This window comes from Ursus maritimus, unplaced genomic scaffold (genome assembly GCF_017311325.1).
Source record: "Ursus maritimus isolate PB19 unplaced genomic scaffold, ASM1731132v1 scaffold_23, whole genome shotgun sequence".
In the NCBI taxonomy this organism is placed as follows: domain Eukaryota; kingdom Metazoa; phylum Chordata; class Mammalia; order Carnivora; family Ursidae; genus Ursus; species Ursus maritimus.
This window is the reverse complement of record NW_024424786.1, coordinates 276,866-299,588: the sequence shown is the minus strand read 5'-3', so window position 1 is coordinate 299,588 and position 22,723 is coordinate 276,866. Positions and strand designations below refer to the sequence as shown.

Sequence of the window (22,723 nt, the reverse complement as noted above, 5' to 3'; positions counted from 1 at the left end):
CTCAAGTTACACACAACTTCTGTCTGACTTGACTAGAAATCATCCATGACCTCCTCCCCTTTGGATTCATGTATTCACTAGAACAGCTCCCAGAACTCAGGGAAACATGTTTACCACTTTATTATATAATAAAGAATATGACAAAGGATAAAGATGAACAGTCAAATCAAGAGGCATATAGGGCAGGGTCTGAGAGGGTCTCAAGCACAGGAGTTTCTGTCCTTGTGGATCACCTTCACAGTACGTAGATGTGTGCTTGTCAACCTGGAAGCTCTCTGAATCCCTTCCTTGTGTGTGTGTGTGTGTGTGTGTGTGTGTGTGTGTGTGTGTGTGTTTTAAAGATTTATTTATTTGAGAGAGAGCCCATGTGCAGGAGGGGAGGGACAGAGGGAGAGGAAGAGAAAGAATCCTCAAGCCAACTCCAGGCTAAACATGGAGTCCAATGTGGGGCTCAATCCCAGGACCCTGAGATCATGACCTGAGCCAAAATCAAGAGCCAGACACTCAACTGAATGAGCCACCCAGGTGCCCTTCCTTTTACATTTTTATGGAGGCTTTATTACATGGGCATGACTGACTAAATCATTGGTCACTGGTGATTGAACTCATTCTCCATCCCCCTCCCTTCCCTGAAGGTAGAGGGGTGGGAATGAAAGTCCTTACTCTCTAATCACACCTCTAATCACACAGTTGTTTCCCTTGGCAACCAGCCCCCCTCCGTAGGTGCTTTCCAAAAGTCACCTCATTAACATAACTCCAGGTGTGGTTGAAAGGGATTTGTTATAGATATCAAGACACCTTTATCGCTCTTATCATTTAGAAAATTCCAAGAGTTTTAGGAGCTCTGTGCCAGAAACAGGGATGAAAACCAAATACAAGTTGCTTATTGTAAGTCACAATATCACAGCAGGGAAGTTCTGGCACCAGATTTCATTGAATGCGCGCCATCACTGAGTCTAAAATTTAATCATCCAAGCAAACTATTAGAGCCATTCCCAGCTTTACCTAATCCATACCTAACCCACTTTAAATTTGGAATATCCAGTAAATGTACCTATATCAATATATTAACCCTGACACAAAACTATATTCTGTTCTTTCTGGCTTAACATCCTCAGAATCTATTCTCACACATATTTCTTGGGTTCCTACCAATAGAAATTAGCAAACTCCTGCATTTATTTTGTACTCTAAGCAATTTCTTCCCAAGTGAGAATTTCCATTTGTCCTACTTGAGGATTCTGAGATCTGACTAGTTTAGGTCTAGAACAGGAAATAATGGACAGTGAGAATGGGCCTTGAGGAGAATAAGCATCCCCTTGCAAAGCAACTGCCTTGAATAAGGTGATTTTTTAGTCCAAGAAGGAAAGGGCAGTGCTCTCAGTCATAAGAAGAGGGGCTGCAGCTGCTTGCTCAGAGAGACTTGGGCATTTAACTTCATCCAAGTTCAATATAAGTTTTAGAATCCCACAATGCTCTGACTGTCACATAAATAATTTGGTGGGTCAGTGAATTCAATTTCCTTTATAACTCTGCAACCTACCTGGTCACATTTTTAATAAAGTTGGTCTTACAGTTATAAGAAATAGACTTTTTTAGGATTGCCATAAAAGTTCTCTGATTGTCTGAATGCAAATTTAAAGCCTTGAATTTGTCTTTTTCTGTCATTTTTTTCGTGTGGTCATAAGATATCATTCTACCCCATACTCCCTACTTCAAGAGGTACTTCTCCCCAAGCAAGTATCACAGGTGATACTTCAATTAATCATGATCCTAGTGCATGTTATAGATGATCAGAATCCTGTTTTCCATTGACAAGGAACCAAACACTTCATTCAAGGCCAAGGACATCTACAAACATTCCAAGACCCCGAGTAGATGCCTGAAACCACACATAGTACCCAATCCTACATATACTGCTTTTCCCTCTACATACATACCTACCTATGATAAAATTTAACTTATAAATCAGGCACAGTAAGAAATTCACAACAATAACCAATAATAAAATAGAATAATTCTAACAGTATACTGTAACAAAAGTTATGTGAATGTGGCTTCTGTGCGTGTGTGTGTCTTTCTCTCTAAATATCTTATTGTACTGTACTCACCCTTCTTCGTATGATGATGTGAGATGATAAAATGCCTTCATAGTGAGATGAAGTGAGGTGAAGGATGTAGGCATTGTGACTTAGCGTTAGGCTACTACTTACCTTCTGACAATACGTTGGAAGTCGGATCGTCTGCTTCTAGACCCCAGGTGACCACTGATAACCAATACCATGGGAAGTGAAACTCTGGATGAAAGGGGACTACTATACACTAAAAATCCTAAACGAAGACCTAAATAATAGTTCTAAATAAATGGGAAAACACAAAATGCTCCAGAATGTGAAGACTAGATAATATAAAAATGCTAACTCTCCTACATTTAACCTATAAATTAAGTCTCATCGCAACCCAAATCCCAACATTATTATTTATCAAAACTGAAAAGCTTATTCTAATTTGTTATTGAAAGAAATGCACAAGATACAGCCCTATAATTTGGGGGAAAAATAATGAGGGGAAACTTTCTATACCAGAGATCAAGATAGATTATAAAGTTGTGTAAATAATAAAAATAAAATACAATATTGATGCAGAAATATGCAAATAGCTTTATTTCGAAAGAGAATCAAGAATTGTAAATGTCTGGGGCACCTGGATGGCTCAGTCAGTTAAGCATCTGACTTCCGCTCAGGTCATGATCTCAGGGTCCTGCGATGGAGCCCTGCATCAGGCTCCCTGCTCAGCAGGGAATCTGCTTCTCCGTCTCCCTGTCCCTTGGCCTGTCTCCCCTGCTTGTGCACACTCTCTGAAACAAATAAATAAAATCTTTAAAAAAAAAAAAAAGAATTGTAACTGTTTGATCATTCTGAAAGATGGCATCTCCGATCACTAGGATGAAAATGAACTAGCTAGCATAGGACTTGAAACAATTGGCTAAACATTTGGAAAAATATTGAAGTAAATCCGTTTCTCACAGCTGTTCAGAATACACTTAAATTAAAGAGCACTTGGTGCATTAAAAAAATAATAGAAAAAATAAAAAATAACTTTTTTATAATCTTGGGTAGAAGTGATGGAGGCATTTCCTTCTTGAGCAAAAGACACAAGTCCCAGAAGCCATCAATGAAAAGATTGATTTCGTAAAAATTAAAAACTTTTCCTCAGTAAAAAACACTAACAATGTCTTAAAAGATAAACAGTAAGCTGGGAAAAACATGCTTAATACAGAATTCATAATCATAATATTTTAATAGATTTTACATATCAGTAACAAAGAGAAAACCTCCCAATAGGGAAAATCAGGAAGCTTCTGAACATCATTTCACAGAAAAGTAAATATGGGTTGATAAACTTATAAAGAGATGCTTAACCTCATTAATAATCAAGTAAAAGCAAATTAAAAATCAGAGTTCTAACCTATCAAATTGCAAAATTTAGAAAGATTGATAATATACAAAACAATGTTGGAGATAGGTACTCTCATGTGCCACTTAAGGAAGTGTAAACGGGTATAGGCTTTTGGGGGCACAATGGAACAGGTACATACTTTTTAAGGCTTAAAGTTTAAGCCAATGATTCCACATTAGGGATCTAACCCACAGAAGTACACACATAGATGCACAAAGATGTATAAACAAGGACATGGATTGTAGCATTGTTTGCAATGCCGAAGGATTAGAAACAACTAAAAATCTTTCCATAAGGGAGCAATCAAATAAATTAGAATACTCTGCAACTCTTAAAATTTAAAGAAAATTTAAAGAAATACGCTGACATGAAAGTGTCTTCAAGGCATATTGATAAGGCCAAAACATGTTGCAGAGTGATTTATAAAATACGTATGTCAAACAGTTATAGACATCTGTATGTATACATATGTATCTGCGTATACAACAAACTTTTAACTGTGATTACCTTTGGTGTGTGAGGGAAACAGGGGGCTGGGAGGAGATAAAATAAGATCATACTTGTATTTTTTTGTTGTTGAATTCTGCACTTAAAAATTATAATAAGAATAACTTCTGGGCGTCTGGCTGGCTGTCAGTGGAGCACGCAACTCTTGATCTCAGGGTTGAAAGTTCGAGCCCCATGCTGGTTGTAGAGATTACTTAAAAATAAAAATCTTTAGGGGCGCCTGGGTGGCTCAGTCATTAAGCGTCTGCCTTCAGCTCAGGGCGTGATCCTGGCGTTCTGGGATCGAGCCCCGCATCAGGGTCCTCCGCTGGGAGCCTGCTTCTTCCTCTCCCACTCCCCCTGCCTGTGTTCCCTCTCTTGCTGCCTGTCTCTCTCTCTCTGTCAAATAAACAAATAAAATCTTTAAAAATATAAAATTAAAAAATTAAAAAAATAAAATCTTTTTAAAAAAGAATAATTTCTTATGAAATGTTTGTAATTACAGTTTTTAAAAAAATACATGCGACATGGGAAGCACTCAGAGCTTCTCAGAGCATGGTACTGCATAAATGCAAAACAATGATATCATCCTTGTTATTATCAGTGTCCTTACCCTTCACAGCTGTCAACACTGATATGCCTTTTGTCAGAGAAATTTAAACGAGATTTACAAATAGAGGTTCATTTATTCACAGAGCACACCTTGGAAGCAAGGCTATAATTCCAAAATACAGACATAAGAAATGACTTGCCTAGATTTTCAAACAAGTCAGGAAATGATTCAGAGCTAGGATTCCACTCATGTATGAATAAATATATATACTGGCTCTTAGCACAGCACCATAAATAACCCCATCCCCTGGCATTTCAGTCTCTCCCCAAGTAATTGAGTGTTTACATGACTTGCAAACCTTCACTTTGGCTTTAAAAATTGCTTATGTCTGGCATTCTTTTTAAAGGGATGGTTTTTAACAGTTTAACATCAACCTTCCAAAGAAAGTAAGAGAGTAAGATCAGCTTTCACCTTCTGTAAGAGGACAACCCTAGAAGAACATAGTGTTTTTCCAAATGACAGCTCTGATCATATTATTTAGCCTGAGATCAATAACTTTGCAGGAGTCCTCTATAACTGCATTATCTTAATTCTGAAAACTTTCTAAAGAAAAGGATTGATCCAAGCACTGCCTCTGCCAATAACCATATGTATGACCTTGCACAACTCCATCAACTTCTCTAAACTTCCGATTCCTCATTTGTAAAACGGGAGTAAGAATATCTTCCTGCTCAACTACATGGGTTGTCTTGAGGCTCAAATAAGAGAGATTGTAAACGTGCTCTGTAAGGTATGAAGTTCCCGGTAAACCATTATTAATGGACAAAACCTGAGTTCTCAATACAAGTATCTTTCCTGCCTCACTCCCTCAATTCCAGAATGTGAGAAGACATGTGGTTTGCCATATTCAATCCTCTCAATTTGGGCTGAATAATGTGTCCTTTCTAGACCAACAGGTCTCCACGACAGCGTCTACAAAAGGCGTGACATCCCTAAGGTGGCATGTATGTGAAAGGTATGTCACAATTGAAAGAGACAAAGGGACTTAATTGTGTTAGATGTTACTCACTGCAGTATCTACCATACTCCTTGTCTGAGGGAACTGCCTCCTCCTTCAGCTTCTGCTGCTCACGCAATGCTTCCTTAACCACAGCCAGAGCCAGACTGAAAGGTGGGTGGTTGGGCAGTTGCCCGAATCATTATTCTATAAGGGGTACTGAAAAATCACTGGAGTAATTAGTAACTATAGAAACAGCAAAGGTTTTCACAGGCATATTCTTACACAGGTGGAGGAATAGAAATTTGCCCCAGCTTGAAATATAGTGCAAGAAAGAGGAAACTAAAAACAGTAGTATTATCTAACGGGTATTTAATGCTTCTTACATATATTATCAAATGCTTTCCATGTATGATTTCGTTTAAACCCAGCAATTATTTGCTTGTATGTTATTGTTTTTAAACCTATTTCTCAGATGAGGAAATCGAGATGTGCCCAAGACTGTGCAAGGAGCAGACAGTGGAAGTGCCATATGAAACCAATCTTCCTCTAGGACCTATACCCACTATGCCTCACAGCACCCCCACCCGCAAGTCTAGCTAAGTCTGTCATATGCTTTTGTGTCTTGCATTTATGAAAAAATGATTAGATTAAATTGATCGGGCAGACTAAATCTGAAACCAAATAGTTCATGGATAGTGCTGTTAGCCAGGAACCAGGGATCAATTATAGAATACAAATTCCAAACCTTTTAGCATGTCTTCAAAGAGCATGTCTGGTTCAGACAAATTGCAAAAGTGAAAAGAGAATAGAAACCATTAAGAAACATGAGGTATATTGCCAAATTGCTTCAAAATATTGACACTGCTTAGGGACTTGTTTGTGATTTTAATTGATTGAAAGTGAGGTATCTCATCAACCCCATCAAATAAGGGTTGAACAAATATTTAAAAACTACTTTTGAAAGGTGCGTCACTCAGAATTCAGTTGTAAATAACAGATTTCACTATAGCTAACTTAAACAGGAAATGATTTTCCAGGAGGAATGAGAGATTTATAAAATCAATGGAAGGGCTAGGAGAACAGAGTTGAAGCTATGCTTTCAGGAACAACGTCCAGAACACCATTACAGAAATGGTCCAACATGGGCACCAGGCTTCTGCCACGCTTACGGAGTTGGGAAATCAGGAAGCCATCTCCATAGCTATTGACTCTGACAGAATCTGAATCAGCAAAATGGATACCCTGCTTCCTGTCTCTCATCACCTATGAAATTTAGGGACTGAACACTGGGGCCTCTGCTAGAGCTGGCTCAGAAAAACCAGTATCTGCCAGTATAAATAACAGAAGTGGTAGAAATACAGCTTCCACCTCAGAATGTTCACTTTTAACTTGCATATCTCATTAAAGTACATCTGTTTTATGGAAACTAGGTTTCATGATCGAGGAAAAACTAGGTTTCAGTCCAAGCTGTAAGGACTTCTGGAAAATATAGTGTCTAGGTTTCCAGCCTCAAGCAATAAGACTTGCAGGAAGGGAGTTGTAATTGAGTTGAGTGCATCAGTTTGTGACGTCTGCTACAATCAGATGCCAAATTATTAGAGCTAGCCTAGAGCACCCACCCGTCTTGTTCCATCCCTGGCAACAGTTTAGAGTAAGATTTCAACTTAAGGGCAGCCCACCCACAGGCTGGCCAGTGGCAGGTGACTTGATGAAAAAACATAACTTGGGACCAGGTTCTTCCCTCAGGATTTTGGGGTTGGGACACTGAAGGATTGAACCAATGAACTGAGGGCTTTAGTGATTTTAGGTTAAGTAGATTCAGAGTCAGAACGATGATGGGCCATGTGTGAGCAAATAGCAATATTTATACACATATTCATTGAGAAATATGGAGGCAAATACCAAAAGAGAATGGCATAAAAAGTTACAAATGGTTGCATCTGAAGAAGGGGCTAGAGAATTGCTGTTATCATTTTTAATCCTTTTAGTACTATATGAGAATCTCGAATGCCAAGCCAATGAGTCTATCACCCCAGCAACAGGGATAGCTTTGAGTAAGGGAATGACTTTCACGTAAGTAAGTAGAGTGCTTATCTGTGTGCAAGATAAATTTGATAGACTGATGGTAGCCAACGGATTGGTTAGGAGATTAATAATACGATCCCGAACTAAATTGATGGCAGTGGAATTGGAGAGACAAGGCTGGACAAAGAGATATAACAGTGGAGGACTTCCTGGCAGCTGATTAGATACGAGGGGCAAAGAGAGTAAATTTAGTGGGTAGCTACTTTTCCAGAATCTCTTCCTTCTAGGGACTACCTCTCAATCATTCCTTGAGATTCTGGTGGTGAATCAGAGTAAACTCATGTTCTCAAAACTCAAGGAGATAAATATCCCAAGTTGACCACTTAGAGTACTCCTTCCCTCAATAGTGTTCGGTTCACAGGCATAGCCCAAACAGAATGAAAACTTTCTGGGACCCTTTCTCCCAGTGTTATTAGGGAAGACCCTATCTTTCATCATAAGTTTTGGGATGCCAGAGGCTATTACACCTGCCATTCAGAGAGGGCCTGTCAAGAGATAGAATCCAACAGAGTCCTGACAACCTCATTTGAGCCCATCCATACCTGTACCAATGGACTTTTTAGTAATGTGAGCCAAAAAATTAACTTTTTTGCTTATGGGTTGAATTTTAACAGAGAATTAAAAAGGGCTTAATTTACAATATTTATAGTGCCTCTGCCAAACGAACAGTTTTGTGTCCAGTACAATGAGAGGTAAAAGGGTAAAGGTAGAGGTAAAAGGTAGAGGTAAAAATCTGACCTCTAAGTCATGCCCCGTACAACTGGAGATCTTATTCCAGTTTTGTCACCAATTATCAAAGTCATGTAATAGATCTGGGATTGATTCTTCTCTCTTATAAAGCTGAGGGAAAGGGGGATTGATTGCATTGTCTTATTTTCTAAAGATTTTCTTCAGCTCTAAAATTTTATGATTCTAAACCATAATAGAAGAGAATTAGTGAGTCACTGAAGATACTAAAATATGGAATTTTGGTATACAAAACCAATAGAATGGAGAAAGACTAGAAGCCAGCAAGACTATAGTAATAATTTAGAAGGAACATTTCTGGAGCTTGGTGTAGAGAACATGGAAGAACGACGGGGGGAAGGGGATGGACCTAAGCAACATTCAAAGAAAGTAACAATTCGATGCCAGTCTGTATGGAATATGAAGGTGAGTCAAGAGTGACTACTATTGACTCCAAGTTTGCTTGGAATATTAAAAGAATAATAAAATCTTTAACATTAATGAGGTCATTGGGAAAGTACAAGTATTAGAGAGAACTAATAAAGTTTTAAATATGCTTAATCTGATCTATTGGTATGTATTCAAAGAGAAGGTCTACAGACTTGAAAATCAGGAACTGAAGATCAAGTGGGAAGTCAGTTATGTAAGCGTTATATTTTGAGAATCATTGAACATAGAAGGAATAGTGAAAGTCCTAGGAGAGAATAAAAGCTACAATAAACATTGATAATTGGCATGATTTGTTATTAATATGCAAAATATGTTAAAATTTTAAAAACTCATTTCTTAAGCCTTTAAGCTCAATTTATAAATGTTGTTAGTCTATTTATAAATCTCATCTTAGCATAAAAATATGGACAATCATTTTCATTTATTCTCTCTGATTTAATTCACAAGCGTAACAGACTAAATACTTCCTAAATATTTAACATAATTTGCATATTCAAGTAGTCAAGTTTTCTTAGCCATTTTAAACTACAATTAGAAATATACTTAATAGCTAGCCAGTGAAATCTTTATAAGCACCCAAATAAATCTAATACCAATAAATCAATCTCCTACACATGATCACAAATTCTCTTACATGTTTCATACGTCTTAAATCAAAATACACAGCACCGCAATACTGATAACCTTCGCAAAAATAATGAAAACTGTACTATTTTACCACCTTTATACTAAAGGTTACACACAATGCCAGATGTGGAGATGTGCCACTCAGATCCTTTTTCAAGAAGGACTTGCTGGGGCGCCTGGGTGGCACAGTGGTTAAGCGTCTGCCTTCGGCTCAGGGCGTGATCCCAGCGTGATGGAATCGAGCCCCACATCAGGCTCCTCCGCTATGAGCCTGCTTCTTCCTCTCCCACTCCCCCTGCTTGTGTTCCCTCTCTCGCTGGCTGTCTCTATCCTGTCGAATAAATAAATAAAATCTTTAAAAAAAAAAAAAAAGAAGGACTTGCTGCCCTGCTCAGGGGCAGGTGCAAGATCAGCAGATGGCCCCCAGCTGTCAGCTCACTCAGGGTTTGCCTCAGCTGGCTGCCGTCTTCCCTGCCTGGGACAGCCCACACAGACTGAAAGATGGAGGAATGTAAGGGCAGGGGGTGGGACACTCTGACCTACAATACTGGCTCCAGCGCTTCCTGTCTCATCACATGCTCTGGTAAACCTAACTGCGAAGTAAATTAACTCATGCAACCAAAGCAAACAGAATTGCTATCTCAGACCTCTTACAGCAACTGAGGCTGCAAATTTGGGATATCAGTTGAAATTCTTGTCACTGCTTCCAGTGATGATTTTACTTGAGCCCCACATAACAAACAGAGTTCCTTTTTAACAAGGCTCTACCTACTTACCTAATATTTTTCTGTAGTCTTATTCACAATAGTTTTCTAATACACGTTTGCAAGTGCATGTACACACACACACACCATTTAGATCCACAGGGCTGTAGTTCCCGCAACCAGCATTGCACCTAACCTAAGTTCTGCTACCAATTAGGTTTGGGAACTTGAGCAAGTTATTATCAATCTGCTCAATTTCCTTATCTGTAAAACAGGAACAGTCATCTGATAGGGTTGATGTGTGTGAAGAGTAAATGAGTTAATACCTTAAAAAGTGTATAGAACAGCTCCTGGCTTGTACTATGCACTCAGTAAATGTTAGCTATTATCATTATTGGTCTGAGTTCTTTTTTTTTTTTTTTTAAGATTTTATTTATTTATTCGATAGAGAGAGAGACAGCCAGCGAGAGAGGGAACACAAGCAGGGGGAGTGGGAGAGGAAGAAGCAGGCTCATAGCGGAAGAGCCTGATGTAGGGCTCAATCCCATAACGCCGGGATCACACCTTGAGCCGAAGGCAGACGCTTAAGCGCTGTGCCACCCAGGCGCCCCTGGTCTGAGTTCTACATAGTCTATATATATTCTAATATGTCTCATCGACCAACATTACATGATACTTTATTGACTAAGCAATTACAGAAAAAATTCTTACGTTTCAAGTCCTTAATTATCAGACCCTCCAGATGTTGAAGACCTAGGTTAAGTCCTAGACTTTACTTGAACTTGTGTAAATGCTATTTTTCCCATCAACTGAATGTTTCAGGTTTTCTCAGTTCGTGAAGATGCAAACCAGATGTGTGAAGATTAAATGGAGAACTTATATGTAAACGTTTATTCTGAAATATAAAACATATGAAAATATGGGATATTATTCCAATGTCATTATCAAGCTAGACAACTCCTGCAATGCTAAAAGGAAATTCTTTGCTCTTCAAGTAGACCTGCACCCCCCCTTCCCAAAAATGATTCCCACCTTTGACCACAACGTCCAAATGAAACTTGAAATTTTGATTATTTGATTTCACGGGAATATTTTTTTTTTATTTTTTATTATGTTAGTCACCATACAGTACATCCTTAGTTTTTGATGTAGTGTTCCATGATTCATTGTGTGCGTATAACACCCAGGGCTCCATGCAATATGTGCCCTTCTAATACCCATCACCGGCCTATCCTAATCCCCCACCTCCCTCCCCTCTGAAGCCCTCAGTTTGTTTCCCAGAGTCCATAGTCTCTCGTGGTTCATTCCCCCTTCTGTTTAACCCCCCCTTCATTCTTCCCTTCCTTCTCCTACCGATCTTCCTGCTATTTCTTATGTTCCATAAATGAGTGAAACCATATGATAATTGTCTTTCTCTGCTTGACTTATTTCGCTTAGCATTATCTCCTCCAGTGCCATCCATGTTGCAGCAAATGTTGGGTAATTGTTCTTTCTGATGGCTGAGTAATATTCCATTGTATATATGGACCACATCTTCTTTATCCAGAGATAAAAAGCTTCTGCACAGCAAAGGAAACTGTCAAAAAAACTAAGAGGCAGCTCACGGAATGGGAGAAGGTATTTGCAAATGACACTACAGATAAAAGACTGGTATCCAAGATCTACAAAGAACTTCTCAAACTCAACACACAAGAAACAAATAATCAAATCAAAAAATGGGCAGAAGATATGAACAATGAAGACATACAAATGGCTAACAGACACATGAAAAAATGTTCAAAATCATTAGCTATCAGGGAAATTCAAATCAAAACCACACTGAGATGCCACCTTATGCCAGTGAGAATAGCAAAAATTGACAAAGCAAGAAACAACAAACGTTGAAGAGGATGTGGAGAAAGGGGATCCCTCTTACACTGTTGGTGGGAATGCAAGTTGGTACAGCCACTTCGGAAAACAGTGCGGAGGTCCCTCAAAAAGTTAAAAATCACAGGAATAATTTTTTTTTTAAATAATGAAGACATATGGATAGACTACTATAGGGCAAAAATCTGAAGACGTTGAATTGGCTTAAAAATATTTAGGACCAAATGGTATCTTCTATTATCAGTCCAAGAAAATCACTTATGCCGTCCTCCTGAAGATGGTAAGGGGTAGGCTTCTTTTTACGCCTAAGAGATTTGTTCACATATGGAAGAAGCGTATTTGAGAAAAACAGAAGCTGCCCTTTGCTTTTGACCACAAGCTGGAGATTTTGTCACTGGGTGCAGTGCCTGAAAACATGACCCAACGTTCATTTAGCTATCTCCACGGGGCCTCGAAAGGTTAAAATATTACAAACAATGGGACCTACTGTTTGATGCTACTCTTACTCTAACAAATTACCCCTAGACGTGTATATAATTTAAGGGGCCAGTTTGGAAAACCCGACTCCTGGTCTCCACGACGGATCGCCAAGAGGGAAATACACAGCCCACCACCTCTGCTGTGCTGTTTTTCCTAAGAGGGGAGGGGCGTGGGAGAGCATCAGGCTTAAAGCACCCGAATGCTGCAGCTAGCAAACCGTGTAGTCCAGAGGGCTGGCCTGCAGCAGGCGGCCGGAGGCACCCTCTTGTGAGAGGTGCCAAGACAGCAAGCGGACCCTCCCCGTGACACAACGGAGACACCGTTATCCCTACACACGCCTGCGCGGCGGCCCCGACCGCATCTGGGGTCACCCGAGAGCTCTGGCGGGAGTCTCAGCTCTCGGCCGGCTCCCTGAGCGCCCCCGACACAGCAGCGTCGGGAAGGGCGAGGAAAGGAGAGGGCGTCTCCCGCCCTACTCCAGAGGGAAAACGAGGCAAAGAGAAGGCGGTTGCGTAACCTGAGCCTGGGGTGCGGCTCGGGAAACAAAGAGGTTGCGAAAGCAGCCGGAGCCCAGGCTCTGCGTGCTCCTTGGAGTAACTGCGAATCCACACAAATCACCGCCGCCCGGGCAGAAGGCCAGTGCTACGAGCATGCAGATTTCTGGCGTCCAGTCCAGCCCCACAGAACGATAAACTGTCTGGCAGTACCCAGGAACCTGCATTCTACACAAGCATCCGGGCTCACAGGAACCCAGGGAAGTTTGAAAACAATCGCTTCACGTCTAGCACCAGCTGGGACTCCCTGCTCGCGGGAACCCAGCACCGCGGCGGCCGCTGGGCCGTGCATCAACTGAGCTTGGTCCTTTCCTTTGGTCCCGCCCCGCTGCTCAGCGCGGATTGGTGGCGGAGAGCAGCTCTGGAGCTGATTGGGCGGCAACGAGCCGCTGGTGGAGATTGTAAGTTCGGCTGCTCCAGAGTGCTAAATTTATCTTCAGAGGAGCTACCGCGCCAGCCGCGAACCGGATCTCTATGGAGGTGGCATAGGCGATGTCCCAGAGCTGAGAGCATCACCCTGTCCCCGAATCCTTCTTTCCTCTATTTTGTTTTCATTCCCCCCTCCCTCCCTTCCCCTTCCAGTCCGCGACGACTGGCTCTTGACCCTGTTCAGGCCTCGGTGAAGGTGAGGACCAGAGCCGCCACGGCGGCTGAGCGGTGCGCTCTGAAATGGCCGCTGCCTTGAGTTGTTTAAAATGGCGGCCGCAGGCTCAGCTGGGGACCGCGGCGCTGCTGTGCAGCCCAGCCGCAGCGAAGACTGGTCTCCATCACTGATGGAGGTGACGTAGAGAGATAGTGTCGGGTGCTGAGGACACTGCCCGGGGACGCGAGAGAATTTTGGAGGCGAGGGTGGGCGAGCCCCCGGATGTGGCGGTCTGCTGGCAGCGCGCACCTGTGACAGGGAGGGAGCGCTGGACCAGGCAGCACATCGAAGTGACCGTTTAAAGAAGCATGTAGGTGCTGGAAGGGGCAGCCGCACCCCCTTTGCCTAGGCTTTTTGACTGGACTGCACTCTTAAGCCGGCCCTCCTGCCCCTGAGGGTATTGTTCACAGCTGGAACCGCCCGGAGGTGGGGTGAAGGGATGGTGTTACCTGTCAGTATAACCCAGAGAAGAGACAAAAGAACAGGGTTTCTCCCCACCCCCCCACCCCCGCCAGCCTTTTCGGGTAATGGAATAGAAACTTGACTCTTCATGGAGTCCAGACTCTTTGTCCTCGAGAGATTCGGGGAAGCACCTCTAGAAGAGGTGGGGATGAGGCCTCATTGCAGGAAAACAAAGCTTCTACTCCATTGTGTCCTCCTCGGGTAGCCAGGGAGAGGGATCCTAATCCTAACCCGCAGCTCCACGAAGTTCTCTGTCGCTAAATTAAAATCGGGATTGTGGAAACGAGAATCTACTGCTTTTTTGCTCCCAATAATGGAGTAGGGCTTTCTGCTGCTTCCAGGTTGAGACCCTCGACTTTCTGGCAGCTGTAATCCATTTCTGTCTGTGCAGCCCGTTGGTGCTTGGGAAATTTAGGGTATTCGGGAACACACAAGGAATGGCTAGGTGCGTGGGCTCTGCAGCCCCAACTTTTTGGGTTCTGTTCTTAGTTCTTCACTTACAAGATGTGTTAAGTTAGCAAACGACTTAACTTCTCTGTGTCTATTAGTTCATTTCTTAAGTTCTGTTATTAATAGTCCCTGACTCTCACGTTTGTTTTGAGGATTAAATGAGATCATCTATATGAAGGATCTAGCAGTTACAAGCATCATTCAATAAACATTAGTAACCGAACTTAGGAAATTGGTTGAGGGGACAAAAATGGTTATAGCAAAAATGCATATTTCATATAACACCTCCCTGTATAATTGGATCTTAGGTTACTTTTAATGCTTACTTTTAGAGACATTAAAATGTGGCCACTTTTAAAAGTTAGGTTTAGTTTTTGAAAGTTTTACATGTGTTTCTATGAAGTCAGTAGTTGGGAGAGTGTCTCAAAACAATGAAATAACGAGGGTATTAAGTGAGATGAAAATATTAGCATTTTTACTATGGTAGGCATCTTCTATTTCAGTCCACTGCATTGCAGTGAAGAATCACTTGCACTGCCTGGATCTAAAATAAATTGTAATGAACAGTCATCTTAGGGGTTTATAGTTAGTTCTGCTTTTGCAGTATCTAATTTTAATTTTTCTCATTCTAGGCTTTTGGTTACTCCCTTTCCACCCCATCCCTTAATTTTATTCTTTTGAAGAGTGCATTTCAAGCTGCGAAGGTGGAGAGTGTGATTGCAGAAGGGAGTACTCCTCATTTCAGGTATCTTACCATCTAGCTATTAATAGGAAAACCATTTTGCTTTAGGATGTAACATGAGAATTCAAAGCTTACTCTAGGTTTAAGTCAAAAGCAGATATATTTGGGTAGACACTAAATATGTATGCCTTAACTTGCAAAGTTAAAAGTCTTTTTTAAAGGTCTTAGGATTTGCATTACCCTTCCTTTTAATTATGATTTTTAAAACTATATGAAGAATAAACCTATCAAAATGAGAGTTTATGTTTTTTAGGTCCTGGTTAAGTCTTTACCTGTAGTATAATGGAATGCAGAGTAATCAGTAAAATAATTACTTTCAGTGGGTCTTAATTTGGATGATATAAATATTTGTGTGATTTTAATTCCAGAGAAATAGGAACTAACTTTTGGTCTACATTTTATTCAGTGTTAGCATAGTATTTAGGATGCAGAATTCTGTGTCTTTCAAAACTTTGGAATGTGTTGGTGTGTCTTTAATATAGCTTATCAAAATAGTAGTCCTGTGGGAGGCTTCAGATGTATAATAATATCAACAGTGAATGTATCTAATGGCAGTAGGCATCAGAAAGCTAAACAAGATTGAAGATACTATATGCCATGAGAAGGGGTTGGTAAATTATGGCCCATGTTTTTGTAAATAGAGATTTACTGGAACACAGCTGTGTCCATTCTTTTTGTATTCTCTATGTCTGCTACCATGCTACAACTACAGAGTTGAATAGTTTCAACAGAGGCCATATGGCCTGTAAAGTCAAAAATATTTACTGTATTGTTCTTCACAGAAAAAGTTTGCCAACCCCTGCCATGGGACATATTCCTCAAGGTCCCTTCCTTAAAAAAACACTTATCAACTCTTCATTATTTCTTAGCCTGATGGTTCCCAAATTGTGTTTTATAGAACATTAATATTCTCCATGTTAATAAGTGTTCTGAGAAAAAGATCAGTGCTAACAATAGTTTTCTTTATAGTTTATTTTAAAATATAAGTTTAAGACTACTAAACTCATTTCTATAGCTTTATTTTTATGTGATAATCTACGTTTAAGAAAAGGTGTGCCATACCTGAGAGCACCAGGAAGTCGCATGAGAAATCACCTGATACACGAACGTGTGATGTTCCATCTGCGCATTGATGCATAGGCAGCATTTACAAGTTAACCGATGTGTTGCTCTCTAGCATCTCTTTGATGATTGCTCATCTTCTGTGTATCCTGTCGTATAATTTCAGCACGTTTGTGATACTCGATGTTTATTCTAAATTAACCATGTTTTGTACCACAAACACATTGCCTATGGATCTGTTGCTGAAACAAGGAAGTCTTAAACAAGAAGTAGAATCTTTTTGTTATCAAATTGTGTCTGAATCGAATGATCAAAAGGTTGGAATATTACAAAGTGAGGATGAACAGTTGCAGCCTTCGGTTTCTAAAAAATCAGAAGGTGAGCTTTCCAGGGTCAAATTTATGTCCAATTCCAACAAAATAACAACATTTAGTAAGAAACCAAAAAGAAGAAAATATGATGAAAGTTATTTGTCTTTTGGATTTACTTACTTTGGAAATAGAGATGCACCTCATGCTCAGTGTGTGTTATGTAAGAAAATTTTATCAAATAGTTCTCTGGCCCCTAGTAAGCTTCGAAGACATTTGGAAACTAAACATGCTGCCTATAAAGACAAAGACATAAGCTTTTTCAAGCAACATCTTGATTCACCTGAAAATAACAAGCCTCCAACACCTAAAATTGTCAATACAGATAATGAAAGTGCTACAGAGGCATCATACAATGTAAGTTACCATATAGCCCTGAGTGGAGAGGCTCATACTATTGGAGAGTTGCTTATCAAGCCTTGTGCAAAAGATGTTGTGATGCGAATGTTTGATGAACAATATAGTAAAAAAATAGATGCGGTACAACTATCAAATAGTACTGTCGCACGTCGAATTAAGGATCTCGCTGCTGACATTGAAGAAGAGCTTGTTTGTAGACTGAAAATCTGTGATGGGTTTTCTCTGCAGCTAGATGAATCAGCTGACGTTTCAGGACTTGCTGTGCTGCTTGTGTTTGTTCGTTATAGGTTTAATAAATCTATTGAGGAAGACCTACTCTTATGTGAATCTTTGCAAAGTAATGCTACTGGTGAAGAAATTTTCAACTGCATCAACAGTTTTATGCAGAAACATGAAATTGAATGGGAAAAATGTGTTGATGTTTGTAGTGATGCTTCTAGGGCAATGGACGGGAAAATTGCTGAGGCTGTCACCTTGATAAAATATGTGGCTCCCGAAAGCACCAGTAGTCACTGCCTATTATATAGACATGCACTAGCAGTTAAAGTAATGCCTACATCTCTGAAAAATGTGCTGGATCAGGCAGTACAAATCATCAATTATATTAAAGCTCGACCACATCAATCCAGGCTACTAAAAATTTTATGTGAGGAAATGGGTGCCCAGCACACAGCGCTTCTTCTGAACACAGAGGTGAGGTGGCTTTCCCGAGGTAAAGTGCTCGTAAGACTTTTTGAGCTTCGTCGTGAACTGTTGGTTTTTATGGATTCTGCTTTTCGACTGTCTGATTGTTTAACAAATTCATCTTGGCTGCTAAGACTTGCATATCTTGCAGATATTTTTACTAAATTAAATGAGGTTAATCTATCAATGCAAGGAAAAAATGTAACAGTTTTTACAGTATTTGATAAAATGTCATCATTGTTAAGAAAATTGGAATTTTGGGCTTCATCTGTAGAAGAAGAAAACTTTGATTGTTTTCCTACACTCAGTGACTTTTTGACTGAAATTAATTCTACAGTTGATAAAGACATTTGTAGTGCCATTGTGCAGCACCTAAGGGGTTTGCGCTCTACTCTGTTAAAATATTTTCCTGTAACAAATGACAATAACACTTGGGTTAGAAATCCATTTACAGTAACCGTTAAGCCAGCCTCATTAGTAGCACGGGACTATGAGAGCCTGATTGATTTAACGTCTGATTCTCAAGTGAAACAAAATTTCAGTGAACTTTCACTAAATGATTTTTGGAGTAGCCTAATTCAGGAGTACCCAAGCATTGCAAGGCGAGCGGTTCGTGTACTGCTTCCTTTTGCTACAATGCACCTGTGCGAAACAGGATTTTCTTATTATGCCGCCACAAAAACGAAATACAGGAAAAGACTGGATGCTGCGCCTCATATGCGGATTCGACTTAGCAACATCACACCTAATATTAAGCGGATATGTGATAAAAAGACACAAAAACACTGTTCTCATTAGAATTAGAGGGTTTTGCATGTCTCTTGATAACCAAATATAAGATGAAAATAAAAGATAATTTCATCTCTGGTATTTTGGGGTTTTAAATAAAATGATCCATATTTTTTATATTTAGATTTTAAGAAAGCTAAAGAATCAGAAGTTTTAAGCATGTAGTATTGGTATTTCTTCTTCACATTGTAATTTCAAAGAGTTCCATGGTCATAACTGTGAGAAGTGTTGATCCACAAGATAAAACCCCAGTTCCTTAGCATGATGTATCTCTTTAGGAATCTTTCCAGTCCTCCCACCCCGCAGCTCTCCAATCACATGGAACACCTTCCCATTTCCTAAACACATCACACTGTTTCATGCTTTCAGGTCTCAAAAAATATTCTTTCCCCTTGCTTCCTGACAAACTCCTATTTGCTTTTCAGTAGTTTGACCTAATTTACCTTTGGTACTTTGATTCTCTGTGTCTTTCTGTTTTGGCCCTATTTTTGTGCATGTCTCAACTGTGAACTGTGTGGTGGCCTCATGATTCCCAGTGTTACTGGACTAAGCTCTTATAAGGTCTCTTTGGCTCTGTGTCTCCATTGCCTGCTAAAAGGCCTTACTAAAATAAAATTCCCGGTAAAGGAAAAAAATTTTGGTGAGTCAACAAAAAATGGAATAGGATATGGTAATTTATATTTGTGTATCTTCATGTGTAGAGAGAATGTTGTTACCCTTTGTGGTTTGGGCTCAATTATTCTTTTTTTTTTTTTTTTTTTTTTTAAGATTTAATTATTTATTTATTTGACAGAGAGAGACAGCCAGCGAGAGAGGGAACACAAGCAGGGGGAGTGGGAGAGGAAGAAGCAGTCTCCCAGCGGAGGAGCCCGATATGGGGCTCAATCCCATAACGCCGGGATCATGCCCTGAGCTGAAGGCAGATGCGCTTAATGACTGCGCCACCCAGGAGCCTCTGGGCTCAATTATTCTTTTACCTAGAATTCAGTGTGGTGATTAGGCGGAAGTCACTAAATAATGTCACAGCTTTGACCCAAGCTGAACTATTGGGGGGAGAGGGAAGTATGAAGAATGTTATCAGATATTCTCATTGTTTCTCAATTCTTATGTAGAGTATTGTAAACTCCATATACTGTAGACTAATGAGGTTTTACTGTATTGAAGATGATTAGACTTGAAACCCTTATCAATTTACCCTGAGAATTCTATGAAGGAGGTCTGACTTTTCTGTCCCTAGGATCTCTTACTGCATCACATCCCACATCACAGGTCACCAGCTCACTGTCAGATCTTTTGTGTTACTCCTATATAGATAGCCATTATTTATTTAATATCACTTATTCAAACCTAGTTCCCATTTTGGGGAGTAGAAGGACCTCCCCTCACTACGGCAGAATGTGGTAGCATGACTACACTGGGGGACTTGCTCCACTGCTTAATTAGCTATTTAACATTGGGCAGTTTGAGCCTTCCTGCACCTGTTTTCTCATCTATAAAATTATGCCTTCTTTGAGGGTTATTAATAAGATTAAATGAGTATGTATCCAAAGTTCCTAACAGTAGGTGATAGGAAAAGCTATACAATATATATTAGTTCTCTTCCATATCCAGCCATGTCACATTTAAAGTTTACTTCCACATTCACTTCTAGTCTGGGTTTTTGTTCTCGGGAGGCTTAACAGCCCTCCAGTCCATAGGACCTGACCTAATCTAAGGCAGCAAGATTAAACCTTTCTAGGCCAGGTTTTGTCACATTATTAATCACTTATTTTATCTTACTAGATGCTTAATAATCTTTACAGCAGGCCAATGGGATTAAGTAATTTTTGAATTTGCCTAAGGTCACACATGAAGTAGCAGAATGTAATTTAAAATGTTAGGGTCCCTGACTGGTTCAGTCAGTAGAGCTTGCAACTCTCGATCTCAGGGTCCATGAGTTCAAGCCCCACATTGGGTGTAGAGCTTACTTAACAAAGAACAGTTCATTCCCATAGATGGTACTTTTTGTGGTCATTGCCTTTCAAACCTGTATTAAGAGCATCAAACAGTGACTTAGGAGTATAGCTAAAACTCCCTACTGAAATCTGGACATTTCTTTGAAAGCTTGTATTTTCTTCTCTAGATTCACCTAAAATTAGCTGTCTATTTCAAAATATGACTGCTTACTTTAACATAAAACTATATAAAAATAGGGATTAAATTGCCACCAAGGAAAATTAATTCTCAAAAAAGATTCATCATAATTGCTTATACATACAGTACTTTTTGTCAACTAATCCTAGAATTAAATCTACCCTAATTTGAGAGGCATATATAATGCCATAATGTCCATGGCTGGCTGATACCTCAAGTCTGATAATGAGACTCATTTGATTACTGAACCTGAGCCCTTAAGTTATTTGTCCAGGCTATCATCTCTTGAGATATAAGACCTCTCTTCCTTTCCAATTCTTTACCTGTAACCTCCTTCTCTGAGAGTCTAGATCCTTGCATTAAACCCAAATCTGTTGACTGGGACCCTGCTATCTGATAATAGACCTCTTTATTGCCAAGACTACCCAACTTGGTTCTTGATGCCATCTTCTCATCTGTTCTGTAACCTCTCAGACTAATACCATGTATGGCTAGGGAGAGTGGACTTTTAGCATCTGAAGGTGGGCCTGAGACCTGCTGGATAGTAGGCAAATCTAGTTCCAGACAACAACATCTGTATTACCCTAACCTACTGTTTTGGCCATGATATGGGCATGGTACCATGACTGAATCCCAAAACAGAAGATTCTTTTCCATTATGTTTAAACCCTACCTACCCTTCAGACTTTGCCTTTCTTAAATAAAAGCAAAGCAAGCAAAGTCTTGAGCACTGTCAGACTCCCTTTCTTTTGTACTCCACAGCCCTTTGGTTACTCTTCTGTCAGTACTCTGTAAGACTCCAGATACTAGAGGCTCTTTCTGGAGCCAGAGGGAAGCGTCTTACAAACCCTTTCACCCAAAAGAGGAAACAGCTTTTAAAGGAAGAGATTTGGGGACTAAAAAAATACTCTTTATGGCATTCTCAAATGATAGCTACCCTTTCTGTGCATGAAACAGTTCACCTAATGTATCTAACCCAAAAGGACTTTTCCACTTTGAATCTAAAGTAAAAGAGTGTGCTTGCTTCGGCAGCACATACACTAAAAATTGGAACGATACAGAGAAGATTAGCGTGACCCCTGCGCAAGGATGACACACAAATTCGTGAAGCATTCCATATTTTTAAACAAAAAACTAAAGTAACTGAAATTGTGGGGCGCCTAGCTGGCTTAGTCGGTAGAGCATGTGACTCTCGATCTTGGGGTCATGAGTTTGAGCCCCACATTGGGCATAGAGTTTACTTAAAAATTAATAGTAATGAAAATTAAAGTAATTGAAATTGCCTTGGTTTCTTAATGAGGATTTTATCCTAGTACCACACTTCTTGTATCTAGGACTTCTTTAGGATCATTCATAGAACTTAGTTTCTAATCATACGAAAAGTGCTCAGTGAATTGAACTCTCTACCTTAAAAGGTAAAGTATTATGGTGAAATACAATTTATACTGTAGCACTATAAAAATTAGCTTTAAAGTTCTTAGCCTGGCTTAAACATACAAAGCAATAACTAATCTTTGCCTCAAAGACTTCAGAAGTGGCATTTTGTAAATAAGCTCCCATGTTTCCTTAAAGATGCAGTTTTACTTCCAAAAATATAATTTACCTACAACTCTTGAAAGAATCCATCAACAGTGTAAATTTAGATGCCTCTGGAATTTACTTATGTTCAGTACTTACTTTCATTTTTTAAAGTTGGTATAACTGCGCTGTTAATTAGTACAGTGGAAAGAATTCTGAAGCAGGTGTCAAGAGACTTGTGTTCTGCAACTAATTAACGGCCTTAGAATCTAAGTTCATCCTCCTCTGTAGTCCTTAGTTTCTTGAGATAAACTGAGTTCTAAAGTTCTTGTCAAATAAGATCCAAATTTAAATCTAAATAGAGATTAGGGTGATTGATAAAGATTTGCTCAGTTATTTGGAATATGCGGTTTTTTTCCTAGAAGCCAAGCTTTTCAATGAGTCTTTTACCATAATGCTTTCTACCAACCAAATGATAAAATTTATAAATTGCCCCACCATGGATACTTAACTGGGGAAGGA

At 39.8% G+C, this 22,723-nt stretch overlaps 1 protein-coding gene and 1 non-coding gene across 4 annotated transcripts; both read left to right on the top strand.

Moving 5' to 3' along the window:
• Positions 1–13,386: 13,386 nt before the first annotated feature.
• Positions 13,387–18,631, top strand: ZBED5 (zinc finger BED-type containing 5). Of its 3 annotated transcripts, none has more exons than XM_040638809.1 (3): positions 13,387–13,615; positions 15,178–15,290; positions 16,339–18,631. In XM_040638809.1, the coding sequence occupies exon 3, from the start codon at positions 16,475–16,477 to the stop codon at positions 18,557–18,559; it is 2,085 nt and encodes a 694-aa protein (XP_040494743.1). In that variant the 5' UTR covers positions 13,387–13,615; positions 15,178–15,290; positions 16,339–16,474; the 3' UTR covers positions 18,560–18,631. The 3 variants fall into 3 exon arrangements, with proteins under 3 accessions (XP_040494743.1, XP_040494742.1, XP_040494741.1); XM_040638808.1 differs by having other exon boundaries at positions 16,334–18,631; XM_040638807.1 differs by having other exon boundaries at positions 16,303–18,631.
• Positions 18,632–21,699: 3,068 nt separating this feature from the next.
• On the top strand, positions 21,700–21,807 carry LOC121104837. Its single transcript, XR_005837216.1, has one exon. It is a non-coding gene; the product is annotated as a U6 spliceosomal RNA (small nuclear RNA).
• Positions 21,808–22,723: the final 916 nt, after the last annotated feature.

Bases quoted from the DNA above. Each gene is read 5' to 3' on its own strand.
- ZBED5 (XM_040638809.1), top strand. From the start codon at position 16,475: ATGATTGCTCATCTTCTGTGTATCCTGTCGTATAATTTCAGCACGTTT.